The sequence below is a fragment of the Fundulus heteroclitus genome, unplaced genomic scaffold (assembly GCF_011125445.2).
Source record: "Fundulus heteroclitus isolate FHET01 unplaced genomic scaffold, MU-UCD_Fhet_4.1 scaffold_64, whole genome shotgun sequence".
Taxonomy (NCBI): Eukaryota; Metazoa; Chordata; class Actinopteri; order Cyprinodontiformes; family Fundulidae; genus Fundulus; species Fundulus heteroclitus.
This window is the reverse complement of record NW_023397077.1, coordinates 273,807-294,260: the sequence shown is the minus strand read 5'-3', so window position 1 is coordinate 294,260 and position 20,454 is coordinate 273,807. Positions and strand designations below refer to the sequence as shown.

Sequence of the window (20,454 nt, the reverse complement as noted above, 5' to 3'; positions counted from 1 at the left end):
CACTACAGTTAGTCATTCACACCCTGACGGTGGTGAGCTATGTTAGTAGCCACAGCTGCCCTGACAGAGGTGAGGCTGCCATACATTGGTGCCACCGGGCCCTCTGACCACTGCTAGCTGCATAGTAGCATGTGGTGTAATGCATTCAGTGATCAGAAAAACATCAGATTGTGTTTCTGACTGTCTTATTACTTTGTAGGGCCAATAAAGCTGATTTATAATAAATAAATAGATAATAAATAGATAATAAATCACTAGTAGATTTTTTTTTTGCCAAATATATATCCGTAAGAGCTTCTAAGGTTATTTTTCACCAGCATGATACAGGAAGAGGACTATATGCACACATTCAAAGGTAAACAATAACGGATATCTTAATTTTAAAATTTACATTGTTAAGTTCCATCTTTGAACAAGAGTTTTTGCTTGGGACCTATCAGTCTGTTGTTCCTCCTCTGATCTGCTCTACTAAGAGTGAAAGAGTAACAAACAAACTAAGTTGGTAATACATTTTTTTTAAAGAAACTAAAAACAAAAAGATTTAAAACGGAGCTAATAAATGAGTTTCCCTCTAAAATGTCAGGTGAGATGGTTCGCCAGGCTCGTATCCTTGCCCAGGCCACGTCTGATCTGGTCAATGCCATCAAAATGGATGCAGAGGGAGAGTCCGACCTGGAGAACTCCCGCAAGCTTCTTTCTGCTGCCAAGCTCCTGGCAGATGCCACTGCTAAAATGGTGGAGGCTGCTAAGGTCTGCCTTCTTCAATATGTCTGTATTTACTAAAAGTTAACTCCCTACCTGTCTGCAGGTTCATTGTGTAATGAGCAGCTGTTGTCTTTGTTCAGGGTGCAGCTGCCAATCCTGACAGCGAGGAACAGCAGCAGAAACTGCGTGAAGCTGCAGAAGGTTTGCGAATGGCCACCAACGCTGCTGCCCAGAATGCGATCAAGAAGCGGCTGGTCAACAATCTGGAGGTAAAATGAAAAAAAAAATTAAGACTGGAAGTAAGGCTGGACGATGTAGGAAAAAAAGCATATTGATAAAATAGAAGTCATATAGCTCGATACCGATAATGATCAAAAAATGAAAAAAACATATTTTAAGTGCAGCCCTGGCTATTTTATGCTGTTGCTTAGTGACCTATTCTTAAAAAAAGAACACTGAATTCAAACTCAACCCTTAATTCAACCAAATGTTTACCAAAACTGTAAAAGTTCTTTTAAATCAAGATAAACACATTTGTTTAGAATTGCCCTTGACTGTTCTAGTTAAACTGTTAACTGAAACATCATTAGTTTAAGTTTGTAGTCCAACTGTTTTTAATATTTGCTTTTAGGAAAACTGTTTTTCTATTAAACGTTTTGTTGACCCCCATTTTTTTCCCATTGAACAACACGTCTATCGATTGATGTTATTGAATTATCGTCCAGCCCTAACTAGAAGGCAGGAGCATACCCTGACTTTTAACTTTTTTTATTCAGAACCTAGGATTCAAAAAACTAACACCATTTTGTTAAACCGTAATCTCTCTTCATTTCTCTTCCAGAATGCAGCCAAACAAGCAGCAGCAGCCGCCACTCAGACAATAGCTGCTGCCCAGCATGCTGCCTCGTCCAATAAGAATCAGGCTGCACAGCAACAGCTTGTCCAGAGCTGCAAGGTGAGCCTTTCTACCTGCTCTGATCGGTATGTCAAAGCCCATACTTGTCGTAGACAAACTCAGGCACAGAACACATTGAAGGAGACACAGACACTGATCATGTCCTGCTAAATATAATCTCTGCTGTTGTCATTGCTATTGAAGAATTTGGGTGGTTTCTACCTGGAGCAGCAAGTCCAGCCCAGTTTGGTGGAAAACAAAAGTTCCCAGGAAACAACTGAGTTTATTCCTAGACCCTGGAAGTCGCTCTTAGAAAACTCCTACTTTACGTTGTGTCCATGTTGCTATCAGAAAGAAAGCGAAGAAATGTGATCAGCATTAGAGCTTTGGCAGTCCTTTGCCTTATAGAATGAGTAAGCCCAAAAGCTGCTCCTCTACTGAACACTTATTTAGACAGCAGTCATAATGGACTGTAGAGGATGTCTACTTTTTATAGACATTTGGCTCTACAACTAAGGGACAAAAGCAAAGAACAAAATCCTTCAGACTGTGAAGGACCTTATTGGAATCTTTATGCTGTAAAGATGCCTCACTCCCTCTGGACAAAGCTGAGGGAGTGAGGCATCACTGATGGATTCTTTGTCTTCTCAAGGCAGCTTTATTTCTTTAATATTTATTTTGATACAACAACTAACCAAATTGCTATTCCTGTTTGTGTTGCATAGAAATACTCAGGCTGGTGAAGATTATTAGAAAAACAAAAAGACTATTTGTTCAAATCCACATCTATTCACTGCAAAGAAAACTGTTACGTTGTTTCTACAACATTTTAGTGTCTCCTGTTTGTACTTTACCACAAATGGTTAAACTTGATCACACCTGAATCAGAAATAATGAATTTACTTATCTTCTTTTTGATATTGTGATGTGAATATAAATTTGATTTAACAATACTATAACTATGTATGGACTAACTTAAATAGTTTCAGAGGTTAAGGTGTGTGTGTGTGTGTGTGTGTGTGTGTGTGTGTGTGTGTGTGTGTGTGTGTGTGTGTGTGTGTGTGTGTGCGTGTGTGAGATCAGGTGGTAGCAGAGCAGATCCCTCAGCTGGTTCAAGGAGTCCGAGGCAGCCAGTCTCAACCTGACAGCCCCAGCGCTCAGCTCGCCCTCATCGGTGCTAGTCAGAACTTCCTGCAGGTGAGCATGACTATGCACCTGGCTTCCAGTCATTTATTTATTTCAGTCATTAAATTGTGTTTTAAACATCTTTTTATTATTCTTTTGGTATTTTGATGATCATGTACCAAGCAGCAAAAATGACCAGATGCTCGTATGGCTCTGTTTTGATGGATTACTACTTTTACCTGCTGCTCTCCTCCCAAGTACTAATCTTCTAAAAGAAGATGCACTATTACCTCGCCCTTGGTGTTCATCAGACAGACAGCGTTGGGGAAAAACCATCTCCATGGAAGCTGGTTTTAGCAACTAGCGCTCTGTAGCACCACCTGAAGGTCAAAGTCTAAACTGGTGGTGTGCAGGATGTGTGTGGTCTGCAGAGATGTTAGCTGCCCTTTTCCTGATCCTAGACCTGTACAAGTCCTGGATGGAGGCAGGGTCAGCCCTGATGATCCTCTCTGCAGACCCAATTGTTCATTTCAGTCTGGACCTGCCCTGTTTTGTGGATGAACCAAACCACCCAGGGATAAACAAAGGGCAGACTGAATAGAGGCAGTGAAGAAAATAACCTGCAGCTGCTATGGAAAGTTGGACTTCTTACGTCACGACAGGAAGTCTGGTTTCTGCTGGGCCTTCTTCTGAACAGTGTCTGTGTGTGAGGACGTGTCTGGTCCAGAGAAAGAGTGGCTTCTAGGAACCGGAAATGATCAACGGTAGATGCACCACCATCACCTCAGAAGTCTTGACAGGGTTTAGCTCCAGGTGGTTCTGACTGCACCAGTGGACCAGCCAATCCACCTTCTGTCTGTATGCAGACTCGTTATCATCCAAGATCAGACCAATGACAGTGATGTCATCTGTAAACTTCAAGACTTCACAGATGGATCCACTAAGGCAAAGTCATTTGTGTACAGAGAGGAGAGGTTAGAGAACACGCCCCTGGGGTTTGGTTAGTTCTGATGGTTCTTAAATAGTAGAAAATTCTCCTGAGCTTCACCAGCTTCTGCCAGTCAGTCAGGAAGCTGGTGATCCACTGACAGGTGTAGGTTCACAGTAAGTGAAGTCCAACCTGAAGTCCACAAACAGAATCCTGGTGTGCTGTCCTTGGGGGTTGAGGTGCTGCATGATGAAGTGTCATCCCAGGTTGACTGCATCAGCTCTCCTTCAGATGTTTCAACACCAGTCGCTAAAAGAATTTCATAATCACAGACATCAGGGCAACAGGCTGGTAGTGATTTCACCCGGTGGTGGTGCGTTTCAGCAGCTGTTGTTATACTCAACATGATTATTCGCTCTGTCTTCTCAGTGATAACACTTTACACAACATTTTTTCATCATTCTTGAAACGCTAAAATTGGGGAAATGTCCAGGGACAGCTTTTACTGTGGACTGGTCATTCAAAACTGGGACTTTCCCTTGAAATCAGGGAGATCTGGTCAACCTAGGCTATCATTGGCGTCAGCGAAGATTTGTGCTAAATGACTAATCATGTCCTTGCCAAACAACAATGCATCAAACAGTAGGGACAGAATTTTCCTTAAGGTAAATCCTGCCATGTGGTTTCAGTAGTTTTCAAAACAGTCCATTTACTTATAGCCAAAAAACTGGATGTTTTTTTTGTTTTTGTTTTTAGCTCTTGGAGTGTTTCTAGAAGCAGTAGAAATCCAGATGAAAGTAAAAAAACAAACAAGTGAATTATAGGTCACCTTTAAATTACTGTATTTTTTGGACTATAAAGCGCTCTTAAAATCCTTAAATCTCCTTAAAAAATGTCGAGACTAGAAGTGCATTCATGTAAAGGCCCCCACATACTCTGGTGTAGCTCACTCCGCGTACTCAAGGCGGAATCTGTGTGGACTGATGCAGGGTTATGGTTTAACACTATAAACTTGTCGGCGGCAAGAAGTCGTTTTATACGTGACACCGAGCTTGATACACTGAGCCTGCTGGAATAGAAACGGCTCTAGATGCTCAGCTAGCTAATCACACATTTTACCATCTGTTCTGCTGATTCATCCCACATCCAAGTGTGAGAATTGTAAGAATTTGCCACAAGAAATGTAGGCAACAGGTATGCTTGACTATCAAGGGTAAAACGTCAGAGGAGAGTCAGCGTGGAGTCCGCCACATGCTAGCAACAGTAAACCTAGTAAGGTAATTCAATGTAAAAGTTACGTTTATTTTGGCCCAATGTTAGAAACAGGACAGTGTAGACCAGGGGTGTCAAACTCATTTTGGTTTAGGGGCCGCATTCAGCTTAATCTGATCTCAAGATCTCAAGATTAAATAGAACTAATAAAAGTGGACTTTTTGTTGATTTTATTTTTTTTTTCAAATGAATTTTACTTTTACACAATATATTATGAATAACTTGAGCGTTTTTAAGAAAAGTATGTGCAATTTCAACAATACTTTTACTCAGTTAAGCATTTACTTAAGTGCATCATGCATAAGAACTGATCACAGTGATAGTACAATGTTAAAAAACATTTATTCACATTTTTTGGAACTTAAAAACACTGTCCTACATGACAAAATACATCAAATAGATAAAAATTAAGAAATTATTTAAAATCAATTTTCCACACCTGAAGCTCAGTGCTACCATCTGCTGATTAAAACACAGCGCCCCTTGTGGACAATATAGGAACTGCAGATTTTCAATTAAACAAAGTACATGTTTTTTTCAATAATTGTTTTATCATTCTCTTCCTTTTATCTCCTCTTTCACCTTTCCTTTTGTTCTTCCTTTCCTCTCCTACTTTGCCATTGTAGTGTCCATATCATTTGAGATATTCCCCACATGAATCATAATAAAACTATTCACATTCATAAATCAAGCTTAGCACTATGGCAAAAGCAGTACTGCTCCACTTGTGAAAGACAAATCTGATGAGCTCTTTTTGGCATTAAGACAACAATTCTTATTTGCCATACAGCAGGGGTTTTCAAATTCATTGAATGTGAGCCTCCCCTTGGAATAAGTAAAGATAACCACGCCCCCCCCCCCCCCCCCCCCAAAAAAAAAAAAAAAAAAAACACAAACCTACCCCACACAGGTCCCTGCAGTAAATGCAACTTTCTTTTGTGTTCCTGGAATGCTGTGTTTCAAAACCAACTGATAGCCCAATACATGTTTTTTATTGTATTTCTTTTAACAAAGTACATTCATAAAAAGGCCTATTCATAAAATATCCATCCAAATATTTCTATTTTACATGCTACTTTTACTGAAACATCACAGACAGAGGGCTTAGTTTTAAAATTGACCTGTCAAACTATTTCATAAATGATTGTTTTCAACAGCAGACAAACTGAACTAAACAGACGCCGATGTCAAACTGAACTCACGTCAACAGGAGACATTAACTGAAATAATAATAAAAAAGATAACCTGAATTTAACAGACGTCAACATATTCCATATTCCAATTTACTTTTTAGGCTAATTATACACAATTTAGGCTTGTTGCTATTTTAACAAACAAGCATTTTATTAGATGTTATCTCTTATCTGATGTATTTCTGATGTTTGGCACTTTGTTTTACCTCGTGTTAAAGTGCTCTTTAAATAATGATGACATTGATGATGATTATGATCAGAATAAACTTTTGCATCACCTCCCAGAAGCTGGAAAGAAAAGAGACAAAAAAAAAATTTCACACCTCACTTAGTAACTCTAATATTTTAGTCTAAATATTTTAGGCTAAAATATGAAACTTTTTATTTGTTTTTCTTCAATCCCACGGTGATGTTTAGTAATTTCTGCTAAAGGCAGCAGCATTTTGATTTAATTCATCTGAATGCAGTATTTGCAAGCCATACTCTGATTGGATGGGGGGAAAAAAAAGTGTCTGTGATTGGCTGAAACAGCCGAGCGAGCGCACCGTTGGTGTTGAGCGTGGAATGAGCAGGTGCGCGCGAGCAAAGTAGCGCACGAGCAGAGATGGAACTCACGGCGAGGACAGTGGGTTGAGAAGAGTTTTTCAGAGTTGAGCGCGCGCCAGACCAGTTTTGAGCGTTGAGAGTTGTCTCACTGCACGCTTGGATTGGTTCCTGCGCGCTCAAACAGAAGGCACGAATATCGCTACACAGTTTCACAGAGCTGAGCGGCAACTCTGTCTTCTTTTGTCTTCTTCTCTGTCTTCTCGCGCCTCACCTGTGACTCTTTGGCGCCCCCCAAGGGAGGCGCGCCTCACCTATTGAAAACCCCTGCCATACAGGACACTGGATTAATTTTTTTATTTATTTTCCTATAATGATAATGCATTTAGCAACCGGGCCGGACTAAATTGTTCGGCGGGCTGGAAGCGGCCCGCGGACCGTATGTTTGACACCCCTGGTGTAGATCAACTACTCTGTCCTTCCGACAGAGATGGATAACTCCCCCTTTCAGGAGAGAGCTGTTTACATGGAGGGGCAGAGTGATACTTCTCACTTGGGAAGAATATTTAGAATATGGGAAGAATAAAGAATATTTAGTTTGCATTATAATCAGTGTATAATGCAGCCTTAACCATGGCTATAATCAGTGTGCGATTTGCAAAAAAAAAAACAGAGGGGGGGATAATTTCAAGTGTTTTATAAATGAACATAACAACAAGGTTATATGGTCTGCATGCTTGCCGCCAGACAGCTTTCCAACTTAGAAACCGGTCTGGCTGGAGACAGCCTCCAACCTGTCCTGGGACGGAGGGTGGAGAAATCGGCTGCTGCTGCTTCTTGTCTTGTGACGCTGCCTGCAAATCTTCATCCACCAAAGTTCGTCCTGTAACATTACCATGGCTGTTTGTCCCGTCATCTACTCTTGACCTTTTCTGTTGATTTTTCGGGCCGAAATATGACAAAATACTTTGACGTTCATGCTGCCGCACGTTCTCATTCATTACTTGGTTAGCTAGTAATGAATGTAAGTAAGTAAATAGCTAGATCCAGTAGGTTAGATTGCACCATCCACTGTCTGGACTCAGGAGTGGGTATTAGTTTACTTTAACCGATTCGAGCAGAAAAGTTATTCATACTCTTTAAAAACGGACAACAAAAAATTAATTAACAAATGTGAAGGACACAAGACATGCATTAATATTAGGGCTGTCAAACGATTAACATTTTTAATCGTGAATAATCGCATAATGTCGATAGTTAACTCGAGATTAATTGCATCCTAGTGCCAAATGTTAAACTCTGGACTATGATGGCTAAATGACTAATCATGACGCCCTGATGTTTACACAATGTGTAAACAAATGTGTAAATAAATACCTGTTTTCATGCCGATACATTTTTGCCTCTTAAACAAAGATAGACCGTGTATTATGCAAAAACATAAAAATTAATAAAAAATGTACATTTGAATAAAGTCATAAGTTTTGTTAATTTTTTCACTCCCTCTCTCTCACACATCTAATTCTGAGCTTTCACACCAACAACAATAATTTCTTTGAATATTTTTGCTTGTTGTTTATATCCATATTCATAGAGTTTAAGCCTGGAAAAAGGTTTTAAATCTACAGGTCATTCCAGTCTTACACTTTGCTTGTAACTGGGCCAGGAGCTTAGTACCCTGAAAGAGACTGTTTAGCAACTGTTTAGTAACTCCAGGTCCTTCGTTTGGCAACGTAATTCAGCCTTAGTTTGTCAAATACAGAGAAAACAAATTAATTAGCATTAAAGTACAGTTTATGGGTTGGGTTTCTGCAATGTTATCAACGTGTAAAAGCTCATCTTCAGAACCAATGTCTGCTCAAAATGGTGATCTGCACCATGTAATCTACTTTCAGCAGTTATCACCGGTTATTGCACCGTAAACTGCAGAGTTGCTCTGTCTGCCTTTACTACCGTCGGCTCCTATGGCGGAGGGATATTTCAGCTGGATACACTGAAAGTGTCTAGTGCAGGCAGGTCTCATAATAACCTACTTATTTTAGAGCCCAAATAAGCGATTTCACTTTCAGAAACCTGACAAAAAAAACACAACCCGTGACTCATGAAATTTACAAGCGCTTTTAGAAAAAAGAAGCCCAAAGTCACATGAAATAAAAGGTATTTGGCAACAGTGAGCGCGGGTCTGCTTTGCTACAGTTTTTTAACACTCTTGAAACTACGGAAAGCGCCGAGGATAAAAGAAATACAGTGTGGAGAGCACGGCGGGGAAAAACATTAGTGAACGTTGTGTGTGTGTTTTGACACGCGATTAACGGCGATCAAAAAAAATTGTCTGCGTTATGGTCTAACAAAGTTAACATGTTAATAACGCGTTAAAACTGACAGCCCTAATTTATATTCATTTTTAGAAATCCATAATATTACCTATTCAGACCAGAGGGGGGGAGGAATGTATCCCTCCCAGGGATAAAACATGAATGACCAGAGGGGGGGACATCACAAACAGAGGGGGGGTAAATCCCCCCTTCCCCCCCAGCAAATCGCTCCCAGATTATAATTCAGTGCGCTTTATGGTCTGAAAAATATGGTACCTAAATTTTGCATTACTTTTAATCTTCATATGTCCATCTTGGTTCTAGTATCATGTTTGGTGAAAGCTTCAGATAATCTGTATAAATAACTGTTTTCATTGTTTAGACTGATTTCCAATTTCTCTTCCTGTCCTCCACCAGCCAGGGGCTAAGATGGTAACGGCCTGTAAAGCCACAGTTCCCACTATCAACGATCAGGCATCAGCTATGCAGCTCAGCCAATGCGCCAAGAATCTGGCCAGTGCCCTGGCAGAACTCCGCACTGCCTCACAGAAGGTAAAAATTCATGGTTCCCACTTAAACTGTAGTATCTCCTTCCACCATGTTGATGGATGAAACACACTAGAACATGTTTGTTTTCAGCCATGTTGCAGTACACTTGTGTATGTAGGGATAATGGAATGATGGGAAGTTGACATGCACATTGTGTTAGCATTTAGCATTTTTGTCTGTCTGTGTATGTGTGACGATGCAGGCTCAGGATGCTTGTGGTCAGCTGGAGATAGATAATGCTCTGAACATGGTCAGAGATCTGGAGAAGGACATTCAGGAGACCAAGGCTTCTGCTCAAGCGGGCAAACTCAAACCGTTGCCAGGAGAGACGGTGATATACACACACTGACACAGATTGGTTTATTTAGCTGTGAATTGGAAATTATCAGATTAGGTTTTGTTTGAAGCATTAATTGTTGACCAAAAAAGCACCTGCATGTAAGGCAATTGGTATAACGGTTTCTTCATGTCTTGTTCAGCCTGAGAAATGTTCCCAGGACCTGGGTACCTGCACCAAGGCTGTCAATTCGGGTATTGCCCAGCTCCTGAGTGAAGCCACCCAAGGAGATGAGAACTACATAGGTGGGCAAAATAAATGCAGCTCCCGAAGGAGCAAAAGCTGCTCCAAATACATACTATTGCAAGGCTCAGCAGTTTTATGGGCTGCCATATCATCTTTTCATGTTGGTTTTGAGGGGAAAATGGTGGGTCAGCATCCATTGGTGTGTCGCTTTATGAAAGGGGCATGCTGTCATTTATGTGCAACCTCCCCACTGTCTGGAAGCTCTGTCTTGTTCCCCTTTTGAACCTTTGGAGGACGTTGAGCTTAGGTTGTTATAACTCAAAACATCTCCACTGCTTGCTATGGCCTCAACAAAGCGCATTGGTGAAATTCATGCTCTGTACATGAATCAAGCCTGTATCAAGTTTTCCCCCAATGATTCGGGGGTAATTTTGCAGCCGAACCCAACTTTTGTTCCAAAAGTGATGGGTTCATAGCCTCCGATAGAGCTGACTGCATTTTACCCTCCTCATTTTGCATCAGAGGTGCAAAGGTGTCTACATAATCTGTGTCCAGTGCATGCACTGTGGATTTGTTTAGACAGGTCACATCATTTTTGGAAAACTGATCACTTGTTTGTGTCTTGGGCTAAGCAACATGAGGGAAACCAAGTGTCAAAGCAGCGTCTTTACACTGAATTGCTGATGCCATTGCTCTGGCATACTCTAGCAAGGGCCTCCAGCCCCCATCTAGTCTTCATGCACATTCTACCACAGGCATGCATTCTCATGGGCACTATTTAGAGGGGTCTCTATTCAGGAGGAGTGTGCAGCTGTGTGCTAGGCATAGATGTCACTGACGGCAGACACTCAGGGCTGGCGTAGTGACATTTGAGCTTCTGATGAGGTCACACAGGAGGCGTTCCCCATAGTGTGACACTCATGGCAATCACAGAACAGGGATTATACCAGGGGTTAAAGTTCTCCGTCGCTGTGACGGATTTCCGTCATTTGGAAAATGAGCTCAAATTGTTCCGTCTACACTTTTTATTCAAGGTTTTAAACTGAAGCTGCTCTCAACCAATGAAACCTGGCAGAACCGGAACATTAGCCAATCACAAAGAGAGTAGGGCAGGTCTTTGCAAAGCGGACATCTGCCAATCTGAGCTTTATCGGTGCTCAATCATTCTAACTTTTGGAACAGCATCTCAAACTGGCCACAGATGCATGAATGACAGTAGCGGTGATCAAAGGTTTTCTTTGGATTTATGAAACCAGCAAGTCAGGAAGTGGAGCGGATTGACCATCTGACAAAAACTTCCATCGGTAAGCAGTCTGTCGCTGCTCCTGCAGTTAATTAATGAATTATTTCCACCTGTGGCCATGTCACCTGTCAGCGTTTATTCACTGGCTTCCAGCAATTTGGCTGATAAATGCGGTGACCAACCAGGGACCTCCTCATTATTCACTGTTATGTTTTATTTAAAACTCGAAGAGTAAAGCGTTAGCTCAGGCTAATTTAGCATGATGCGCTTTTTTTGACTGGGTCCGCATTGGAAAAAGTAATTAAATAGAATAAATAATTTCTCCTGCGCTTTTCTGAACCAAAGAAGGCAGAGCTTCAGTCAGAGCGGCTATCAGTCAATATACAACAGTGTCCATCTAATGAGCCGCTGTGCACCGGGACACTCTTAATAAAATGACAAAGATTTTGATTATTGAGGAAACTACATCAAAAAAATAAACTGCAGCTACAACATGGACTGGAGAGCGGGTTCTAACTGGGTGAGGCCAGAGGTGATTCTCAGAGAGCTTTTATGACTCATTTTACTCCGACCCAAAAACACCTGCCAGACAGACGGTACTGCAGCCAAGATTACCTTCAACAATATTTAACTTTACGAAATACAATAATAACATTTTGCTAATTAAAAATATTCATATTTAAAAGCAAGTTAGGTTTTTTTCTGATAAACCTTGAGCAATTTTGTTAAACTTCTTAAAAATGTAACATCCCACCCTTCACAGACTTTCTATACCGGCTTTTCCCTACAGGTGTGACGTCAAGCCGTATCTGATGGGGAAACGCAGCTCGACGTCACACAGGGTCGTGGGGGTTGTGGGCTCCTGTCTCCAGTCACTGGGCTAGGATTTAACAGTTTTATTAAACTTCAAAAAAGCTAAATAATGCTTTTTTATAAACTCATGAGCTGTGATCATTAATTGTTGAGCAATAACGGGCAAAGCAGAGAGTGATTATTGTAATGTGCGATCTGTGTTAAACTAAAATGTATGACATCGTAGTGTTTATGTCCTGCATTGTCCAGGCTGTGGTTGGCCTTGTATGTTCATAGGATTGATTTATACATCCATCTGGGACCTCTCCATCGGATTTGCCTTTTTTTAAGGCTGGGCCTTATCAAAAATCCTTGCATATGATTGGATAAGCTACTTGTCTGTCATCTTTATCGACGTGCTATTTCAACCACTCACACCGAAGCCAACACGTGACGCTGTGAGAGTGACGCAGGAAAAAACAAACTTTTTTTTTTAAAATGTGTTTGCGGCTCTAGTGGCACGCGTTTTATTGACAGTGAGCTGACAGGAAGAGGGGGGAAGACCGACGGGTCGGAGTCAATCCCGGGCCGACTGCGTCGAGGACTAAAGGCCTCCTAACATAGTTAGCGCTAACCGCTCCGCTGCAGACGCGCCCCAGAAAACAAAACTTACCAAATCCGGTCGGGAGAAGGGCGAAAACATCGTTTCCACCAACAAAAGCCTTCAGAGGCATTCTCTGATGTTCTTTTAATGAAACAATATTAGGTAGATTGGACAACATGGAAGAAATAGCAGCATCAATGTTAACGCTTGCTTCCTCCATGCGAGCCGCCATTGCTGTCTGTCTCACGTCACGGACGCGTCTCCACTACGTCACATCTATGAAACTCAAGCCCTGCGTCCTGATTGGCTAGACAATAAAATTGGTTGGAGAAATCACTCTCTATGGGAGAGGTCCCAGATGGATGTAAGTGAAGCTAGGCGGAGCGATATCAATCTGGCTAGAGTCAGGTTAAGGAATATATGGGCCGACTCGAAAAAATTTTCAGTCAAACTGATTATTTTTGCTTTAACCCATGGATTATACTCATATTCTACAGATTTCAGTCAATTCCAGTAAAATCTTCTAACTCTTCATCCTTGTCGGTCACAGACTGCTTTGAAAATATCAAAATTCATAACCAATAAAATTTCTGGGAAAAAAGCGATCCAACAGCGTGATTTGAAATGCTGCCATCGCTGTCGCGTCCTGTGTGTTGGGTCTTCACCGCGGTGGCAATGTAATCCATTAGTCAAGCCCATAACATGAAATGATATCGACTCATACTAAGTTTCTATTGCATAACTTTTTTCCCCATGTATTTTTTACCCTACATCTGTTTTTAAGAAATTTGGCCTCCTTGTTTAAAAGTGGTCCAAAGTAGATTTATTGATTATATTTATTGATTTAGTTTAATTTCCACCAGTATTTCCATTCTCCTCACTAACTGTTTTGTGTGACCTTCCCTCAGTCCTAGTCTTCTCTCCCCCTCCTATTCCCTCCAGGTATGTCAGCCAGAGATATAGCTCAGGCACTGAAGTCCTTGGCTTCAGCGGCCAGAGGAGTGGCTGCTACCACAGATGACCCAGCAACACGCAACGCTGTGCTGGACTGTGCTGGTGATGTTATGGACAAATCGGCCAACCTGATTGAAGAAACCAAGAGGGCGATTGCTAAACCAGGAGACACAGAGAGTCAACAGAGGCTGGCTCAGGTCAGACGCAAAGCATCAGCTGTACATGATGAATTACTGACAGATAATTGAATTACATCCATTTTCCCTAAAAACGTTTTCCCCCAAAAACGTCCTATTTTTTTGTTACTGTAAAAGGATTGTGGCGCACTCATAATCACTTTAGACATCAGTTGGTATAGAAAGGATAACTACAGATCTATGAATCCCGGATTACCGCCAGAGGGCGGTACTGAAAGCGCTGAATGTTCCCTTTGCACATGCGTTGTTAGAATAATACCAATGGACTTACACCTGTGACACACCGGATGACCAATCAGAACCTATATAGTCTGACATCATCAAAGGGTTTGTTTCTACAGAATCTGCAACGAGTGCCAGAATCTCTGAGGGTCATCCGGGATTCATAGAGCCCTAGTTACATACATAACTTCCATTCTGTTTCATCCCTCCTGACCACCCTCTGGTGAAAGCACTGAAGGACTAATACAACTATGTCACAAGGAATCCTGAGCACATACCTCACTGAGAAGACCCAAAGGATTCTTGCAGAAGAACCTAGCTCAGAGGATGATGGGTGACCATGTTGATGTAAAATCTGTGATGCTTGGGGAAGCCCATGACACATCAGCCCATAGGGTTTCCAGGAGAACCTCCCTAATAACTGCCCAGGAAGCGAAGCCGCTCCTGGTAGAGTGGGGCCCACACACCGACTGGCAGGGGGCAGCATCCTGTACTGTGGCGTGGCAGATGACATCCACAATCAAACAGGAGAGACTGCATATGGAAAGAGGACAAGAAGACCTCCATAACATTAGAAAACTGGTCTGTGCGTCTTGCACCAGCATTAGCTGCAATGCATCCCTCCAACACCCTTACTGGACACAATAACGCAGACCTGTCTCCAGTCACTCCTGACAGAGGTTTAAACCAAGTCAATCTCAGTGGCTGGTTACAGTGGAAACGGGAAAACACACACAAATCATCTGCCTCCCCACATTCCATACCTTCCATGGGTGAACCGCATCCAGTTGTGGTTTTCCTAAGTTCTTTGCCTGAACTCCTGTAGTAATAAAAAGACTCTTAAAACAAAAAACTATACTTCAACATATTTAATCTAAAAAGGCAGAGGGATGTTTACAGCTTCAGTACCGGATTCTCATACACAAAACAGACGTGGGGACTCTTGGTTACGTCAGCTTATATAGCTGAGCTAAGACCTGCTCCAGGATTGGTTGTGTCCCTCCGTTGTCTTCCGGCATCCACGTCACATTAGACTGAGAGCTTGGTTCCAATGATATCCACGTCCAGTTATAACAGTCCATTTGTTGCATGCATGAGATCACCCACGTCCTTGGGTTTGTGGGTGATCTGCTCGTTTTCCTGGTAACTGCCTTTTGCAGCCACAGCCTCTGTTATCTCATAATCTATAACACATGGGAGTCCTCCATGTTCAAAACAAGGCTACAAACAGGGTTTAACCCAAACCCAAATTAACTAACAAAGGCTTACACTGTTGGCTTTAACCCACCTTTGACAATAAGGTTGGCTAAAACCGGGAGAGAGGGCAAAATTCCGTGACCAATTATAGCCTAGCGATTAACTGGGAGAAGCTAACAGTTAGCTGTAATCAAACTTGGACCACAAGTTTGGCTAGAGCTGGAGGCCAAATGCTGTCATCGCCTAGAAACAGCAAACCTTACTTGCAAAATAGTCCTCCAACGAAGATCAACCCGTCACAGCCCTAGGAGGGCGATACACTGCAACTCCAGCCACCAGGCGATGGGGCGTTTGGCAACGAAAGAAGCAATTCAAGTTTTTCTTTAAACGGAAGCCATTCATAAGGAACTGCATGCGGGAAGGAAAAATGAATAGAGCCCCAGATGACGACAGACTATATAGGTTATAATTGGTCATTCGGTGTGTCACAGGTGTGACTCCATTGCTATTACTACACAAACAGCAGATGCTTAAAGGCAAAATTTGGTACCTTCAACACTGCCCTCTGGTGGTCAGAAGGTATGAAATAGACTTGCACTGAGCCTCTAAGGATGTTAGAATCACAATATGCTATGTTGATTGTCAATGAAAGGCTTGAGAACCATTATGTAGATTACTCCAATACTTGTAGTAAGATTAATTGTCATCAGAATGATACGTTCTCTCTTTGAATATCTGTGCACATGTCTACAGGTGGCAAAGGCAGTGTCCCAGGCTCTGAACAGATGTGTTAACGCGCTTCCTGGCCAGAGGGATGTGGACAACGCCATCCGCACTGTGGGCGAAGCCAGTAGATCTCTTCTGGCTGATTCTGTTAGTACAACGCTGACTGATTGAGAATCATCATTACCTGGAACAGAAATGAGTATTAGAATCAGCGAAGGGGGTTGTCAGGGATATTTATTACTCTTAATTAAAACAGTTGTACTTCAGGTGTTTCATGGTGATCATTATCAAAGTTTGACATTAATTTAACTCTTATTTTCTATCATAGCATTTCAGTACATGGTACAGCCTCTTTTAATTTGAAAGATTTCTTTATCATTTGCACAAATGTTAATGAATTCATCTAACTGGAAGAAAGAATGCAAACATTTTTTGTTTTTAGATGTAGTCAAAACTACTCTTCAGTCCTTAAGGACAAACTTGTATAACTGAGCTTTTTAACATGTATTGCTGTGTATTTTTAAACAATTTGAAATACTTGGATTCTTTTTTTTTTCTTTTTACTTTGTCCTAAACCTGTCTGGTGTTTGTTCTGGGACTGGGCTTGAAAGGAAGGGAGTAATATAATTCCAACTCTATAATCTGAGGGAGATCCTGGGTCAGTTTGAATGTTTTTATTACCAGAGTAAAGAATAAATAACATTTTATATTTCTATAGATTTTTGGCTGGAAACCTAATAGTAGCTTGTGCATTCTCACTGAGAAGACAACATGCTCTATTTTTTCTATGTTTCTTTGTCCCATTCAACATTTCTATTCCTTTCTAATGATGCAGTTCCCATCCAGTGGACGAAGTTTCCAGGACATTCAGGCTCAGCTGAATGAGAAGGCAGCTGGCCTTAACCAGTCAGCCAATGAGGTGGTTCAGGCATCCAGAGGGACCACTCAAGACCTTGCCAGGGCCACCAGCAAGTTTGGGCAAGACTTTAGCAACTTCCTGGGGGCTGGTGTTGACATGGCTGGAACCTCCCAGGTAGGATTTGATGAGACTTTTACTGAAGTCAGATTGCATAAATGATGCTTTAGAGACAATAGTATTTAGTAGCAGAGAGGGTATTTGATCTCCAACATGGAGACACCAAAAAGCTATTATAAAACAAGCGCATAACCATGGGGAAAAATGTCTTAAAGAAATCAGAGGAAACTTAGCATGTGCAGCATCACTTTTGGTTTGCAAAAAAAGGAGTGCTAGGCTTAAACAAAATTTATTGTTGTTGAAATGAATAACCCAGAAATACTGACTTGATAGAAGATTTTCTGATTGCTTGGGCAATTTTTCTGATGATGCTTTGGTGACCAGAAAATGCATTCAGTTCAAGGGAAGCTGTAAAAAAAACATTTAAATTACTATTGAGAAGAAAAGATTAAAGTCAAGTCGATATTTGCGGTGTTGACCCCTCTTCTTCAGGACCTCTGCAATTCTCCCTGGCATGCTCTCAATCAACTTCTGGACCAAATCCTGACTGATAGCAGTCCATTCTTGCACAATCAATGCTTGCATTTTGTCAGAATTCCTAGGTTTTCGTTTTTCCACCCGTCTCTTGATGATTGACCACAAGTTTTCAATGGGATTAAGATCAGGGGAGTTTCCAGGCCATGGACCCAAAATCTCTGTTTTGTTCCCTGAGCCAGTTAGATATCACCTTTGCTTTATGGCAAGGTGCTCCATCATGCTGGAAAAGGCATTGTTCATCACCAAACTGCTCTGGGACGGTTGGGAGAAGTTGCTCTCGGAGGACATTCTGGTACCATTCTTTATTCATGGCTGTGTTTTTAGGTAAGACTGTGAGAAAGCCGACTCCCTTGGCTGAGAAGCAACCCAACACATGAATGGTTTCAGGATGCTTTACAGTCGGCATGAGACCAGACTGGTGGTAGTGCCTCACCTCGTCTTCTCCCAACCAGCTGTTTTCCAGATGTCCCAAACAATCAGGAAAGAGGATTGATCAGAGAAAAATGACTTTAGCCCAGTCCTCAGCAGTCCACTCCCTGGACCTTTTGCAGAATATCAGTCTGTCCCTGATGTTTTTCCTGCAGAGAAGTGGCTTCTTTGCTGCCCTCCTTCAGACCAGGCCTTGCTCCAAGAGTCTCCGCCTCACAGTGCGTGCAGATGCTCTCACACCTGCCTGCTGCCATTCCTGAGCAAGCTCTGCACTGGTGGTAGCCCGATCCCGCAGCTGAAACACTTTTAAGAGGCGGTCCTGGCGCTTGCTGGTCTTTCTGGGGCGCCCTGGAGCCTTTTTGGCAACAATGGAACCTCTCTCCTTGAAGTTCTTGATGATGCGATAGATTGTTGACTGAGGTGCAATCTTTCTAGCTGCCATTCTCTTTCCTGTTAGGCCATTTCTGTGCAGTGCAATGATGACTGCACGTGTTTCTTTAGAGATGACCATGGTTCACAGCAGAGAAACAATGATGCCAAGCACCAGCCTCTTTTTAAAGTGTCCAGTGGTGTCATTCTTACTTAATCATGACAGATTGATCTCCAGCCCTGTCCTCATCACCACCCACACCTGTGTTAATGGAGCGATCACTGAAACCATGTTAGCTGCTCCTTTTAAGGCAGGGCTGCAGTGATGTTGAAATGTGTTTTGGGGGATAAAGTTCATTTTCTAGGCAAATATTGACTTTGCAATTAATTGCTGTTATGCTGATCACTCTTTATAACATTCTGGAGTATATGCAAATTGCTGTTATAAAAACTGAAGCAGTAGACTTTGTAAATATTAACATTTGAATCATTCTCAATACTTTTGGCCATGACTGTAGTTATTTAGTAATTTTCTTAAATACAGTTGGCTTGTAGTTTATAGTATTCCACAAATGGAACAATCATTTGGGATTTTTAGGAACAGATGAGTTCAAATTTAGCTAAAATATTCTGCACTCTATTATTCATGGTTTGAAATTAAATACGACTGGTCAAATCTCAGAAAAAATACTCTCCCATCCTTATAAAGCTAAACATTCAGCACTTCCATTCAAGAATAATAATATTTTGTAACTGAATTCAAACCTTTACTCTTCTGTGTTTTCCTTGTCTCTGGTAGTCAAAAGAAGATCAGACACAGGTGGTGTCCAACCTAAAAACTATCTCCATGTCATCAAGCAAGCTACTGCTTGCAGCTAAGGTGCTATCCACTGACCCCAGCTCCCCCAATCTGAAGAACCAGCTAGCAGCAGCAGCTCGGTGAGAAACCTTCTTTCCCTTCTAAAAACTGGTTCACACGATCTTCCCCTTCCGAAAGGCGGCCATTATAGGCGTGTCTCTTAAAATAATCTTAAGAGAACATCCTGCCATGTGTGGTGTATTAAGAGCGATCAGGTCCGCTCGGTGGAACGTCTGGACCGCTCCAACCTCAAATCAGGGATATTCAACATGTTGGATTGTCTTGCCCCGATATCCTACCGTGTGTGGTGTCCCCCGAGGACTAATGAGCATTGAGCATGTTGGATGTGAAGTGTAGTCAATCAGAAAGTGTAGTGTAGTCAATCAGAAAGCGAGGTGAGGGAATCCCCTCCCCAACTCGCCCCCGGTCACATTGTCTCCGCTTCTTTGGCCATCGACTTTTCTTCTGTTATGTTTTTTATCTGTTAAAATTAGTCCACAGACTATTGGCATTATTCTTCTGGTTGTCCATGTTTATTTACTCTGAACTCACGTTTGATCTTGAGAGGATTGGCAAGATTTCCTGTCTGACATCTGAATGATCCTGAGTGAAATCTGTTTGTGTGTGGTGTGTTGAGCTTGTCGTCTGACTGGAGACCACACACCATACGTACAAACCTGTTTGAGCTAGGATTTTCTATCGTTACGTGTGGCGTCTCTCAGGCTTTGAAAGTCGGCCGACTATTTTAAAATCCTGACATGTGAACCAGCCTTAAGGCTACTTCCACACTGCAGGTCTTGATGCTCAATTCAGATTTTTTGCAGAAATCAGATTTGTTTGGGGTGGCCGATCATATTACTGTTAAATGTGACCACCATCATACTTCTGTCTGAACGGTTCAAGACCGCAAAGCAACTTGCATGCGCAGATAACAGAAGGAGACGTCACACAGCAGCGCACTGTTTACGGAAGAAATGGTGAATGTGCTTGTTTCTAAAAGTGTTCAAAGAAATGTCCTAATTTCCTAAATTTCCTAAAATAAAAAAAATAAAAAAACGTGGATAGCGGCCAGCTTCTCTTCCTGTTATTATTAGAAAGCTGTTGAGCAATGAGAGCTGACAATATAAAGCCACATCATAGCAAGATAAAGTAAGGTAAGAAAAAAGCAGCACATCTATTACCAGCGGTCTTTTTTGGAGCGCTACCTGCTACTGTGTGTGGATGAGTGGTGAGAGCCAGGAGAGTGACGTCAAAGACGGATAAAATGCAACATGACCTTACAGGATAATCCGATACGTATT

The 20,454-nt window shown here is 41.8% G+C and overlaps 1 protein-coding gene across 1 annotated transcript in view; it reads left to right on the top strand.

The window, feature by feature from the left end:
* Positions 1 to 20,454, top strand: part of tln1 (talin 1) — a 153,233-nt gene that overhangs the window by 81,674 nt on the left and 51,105 nt on the right. The window contains exons 21-31 of the mRNA XM_036133598.1: positions 584 to 750; positions 846 to 974; positions 1,547 to 1,660; positions 2,684 to 2,797; positions 9,394 to 9,528; positions 9,728 to 9,856; positions 10,005 to 10,107; positions 13,630 to 13,838; positions 16,011 to 16,130; positions 16,819 to 17,016; positions 19,094 to 19,233. Of these exons, the coding sequence (XP_035989491.1) occupies positions 584 to 750; positions 846 to 974; positions 1,547 to 1,660; positions 2,684 to 2,797; positions 9,394 to 9,528; positions 9,728 to 9,856; positions 10,005 to 10,107; positions 13,630 to 13,838; positions 16,011 to 16,130; positions 16,819 to 17,016; positions 19,094 to 19,233 (1,558 nt within the window). The remainder of the gene's footprint in view (positions 1 to 583; positions 751 to 845; positions 975 to 1,546; positions 1,661 to 2,683; positions 2,798 to 9,393; positions 9,529 to 9,727; positions 9,857 to 10,004; positions 10,108 to 13,629; positions 13,839 to 16,010; positions 16,131 to 16,818; positions 17,017 to 19,093; positions 19,234 to 20,454) is intronic.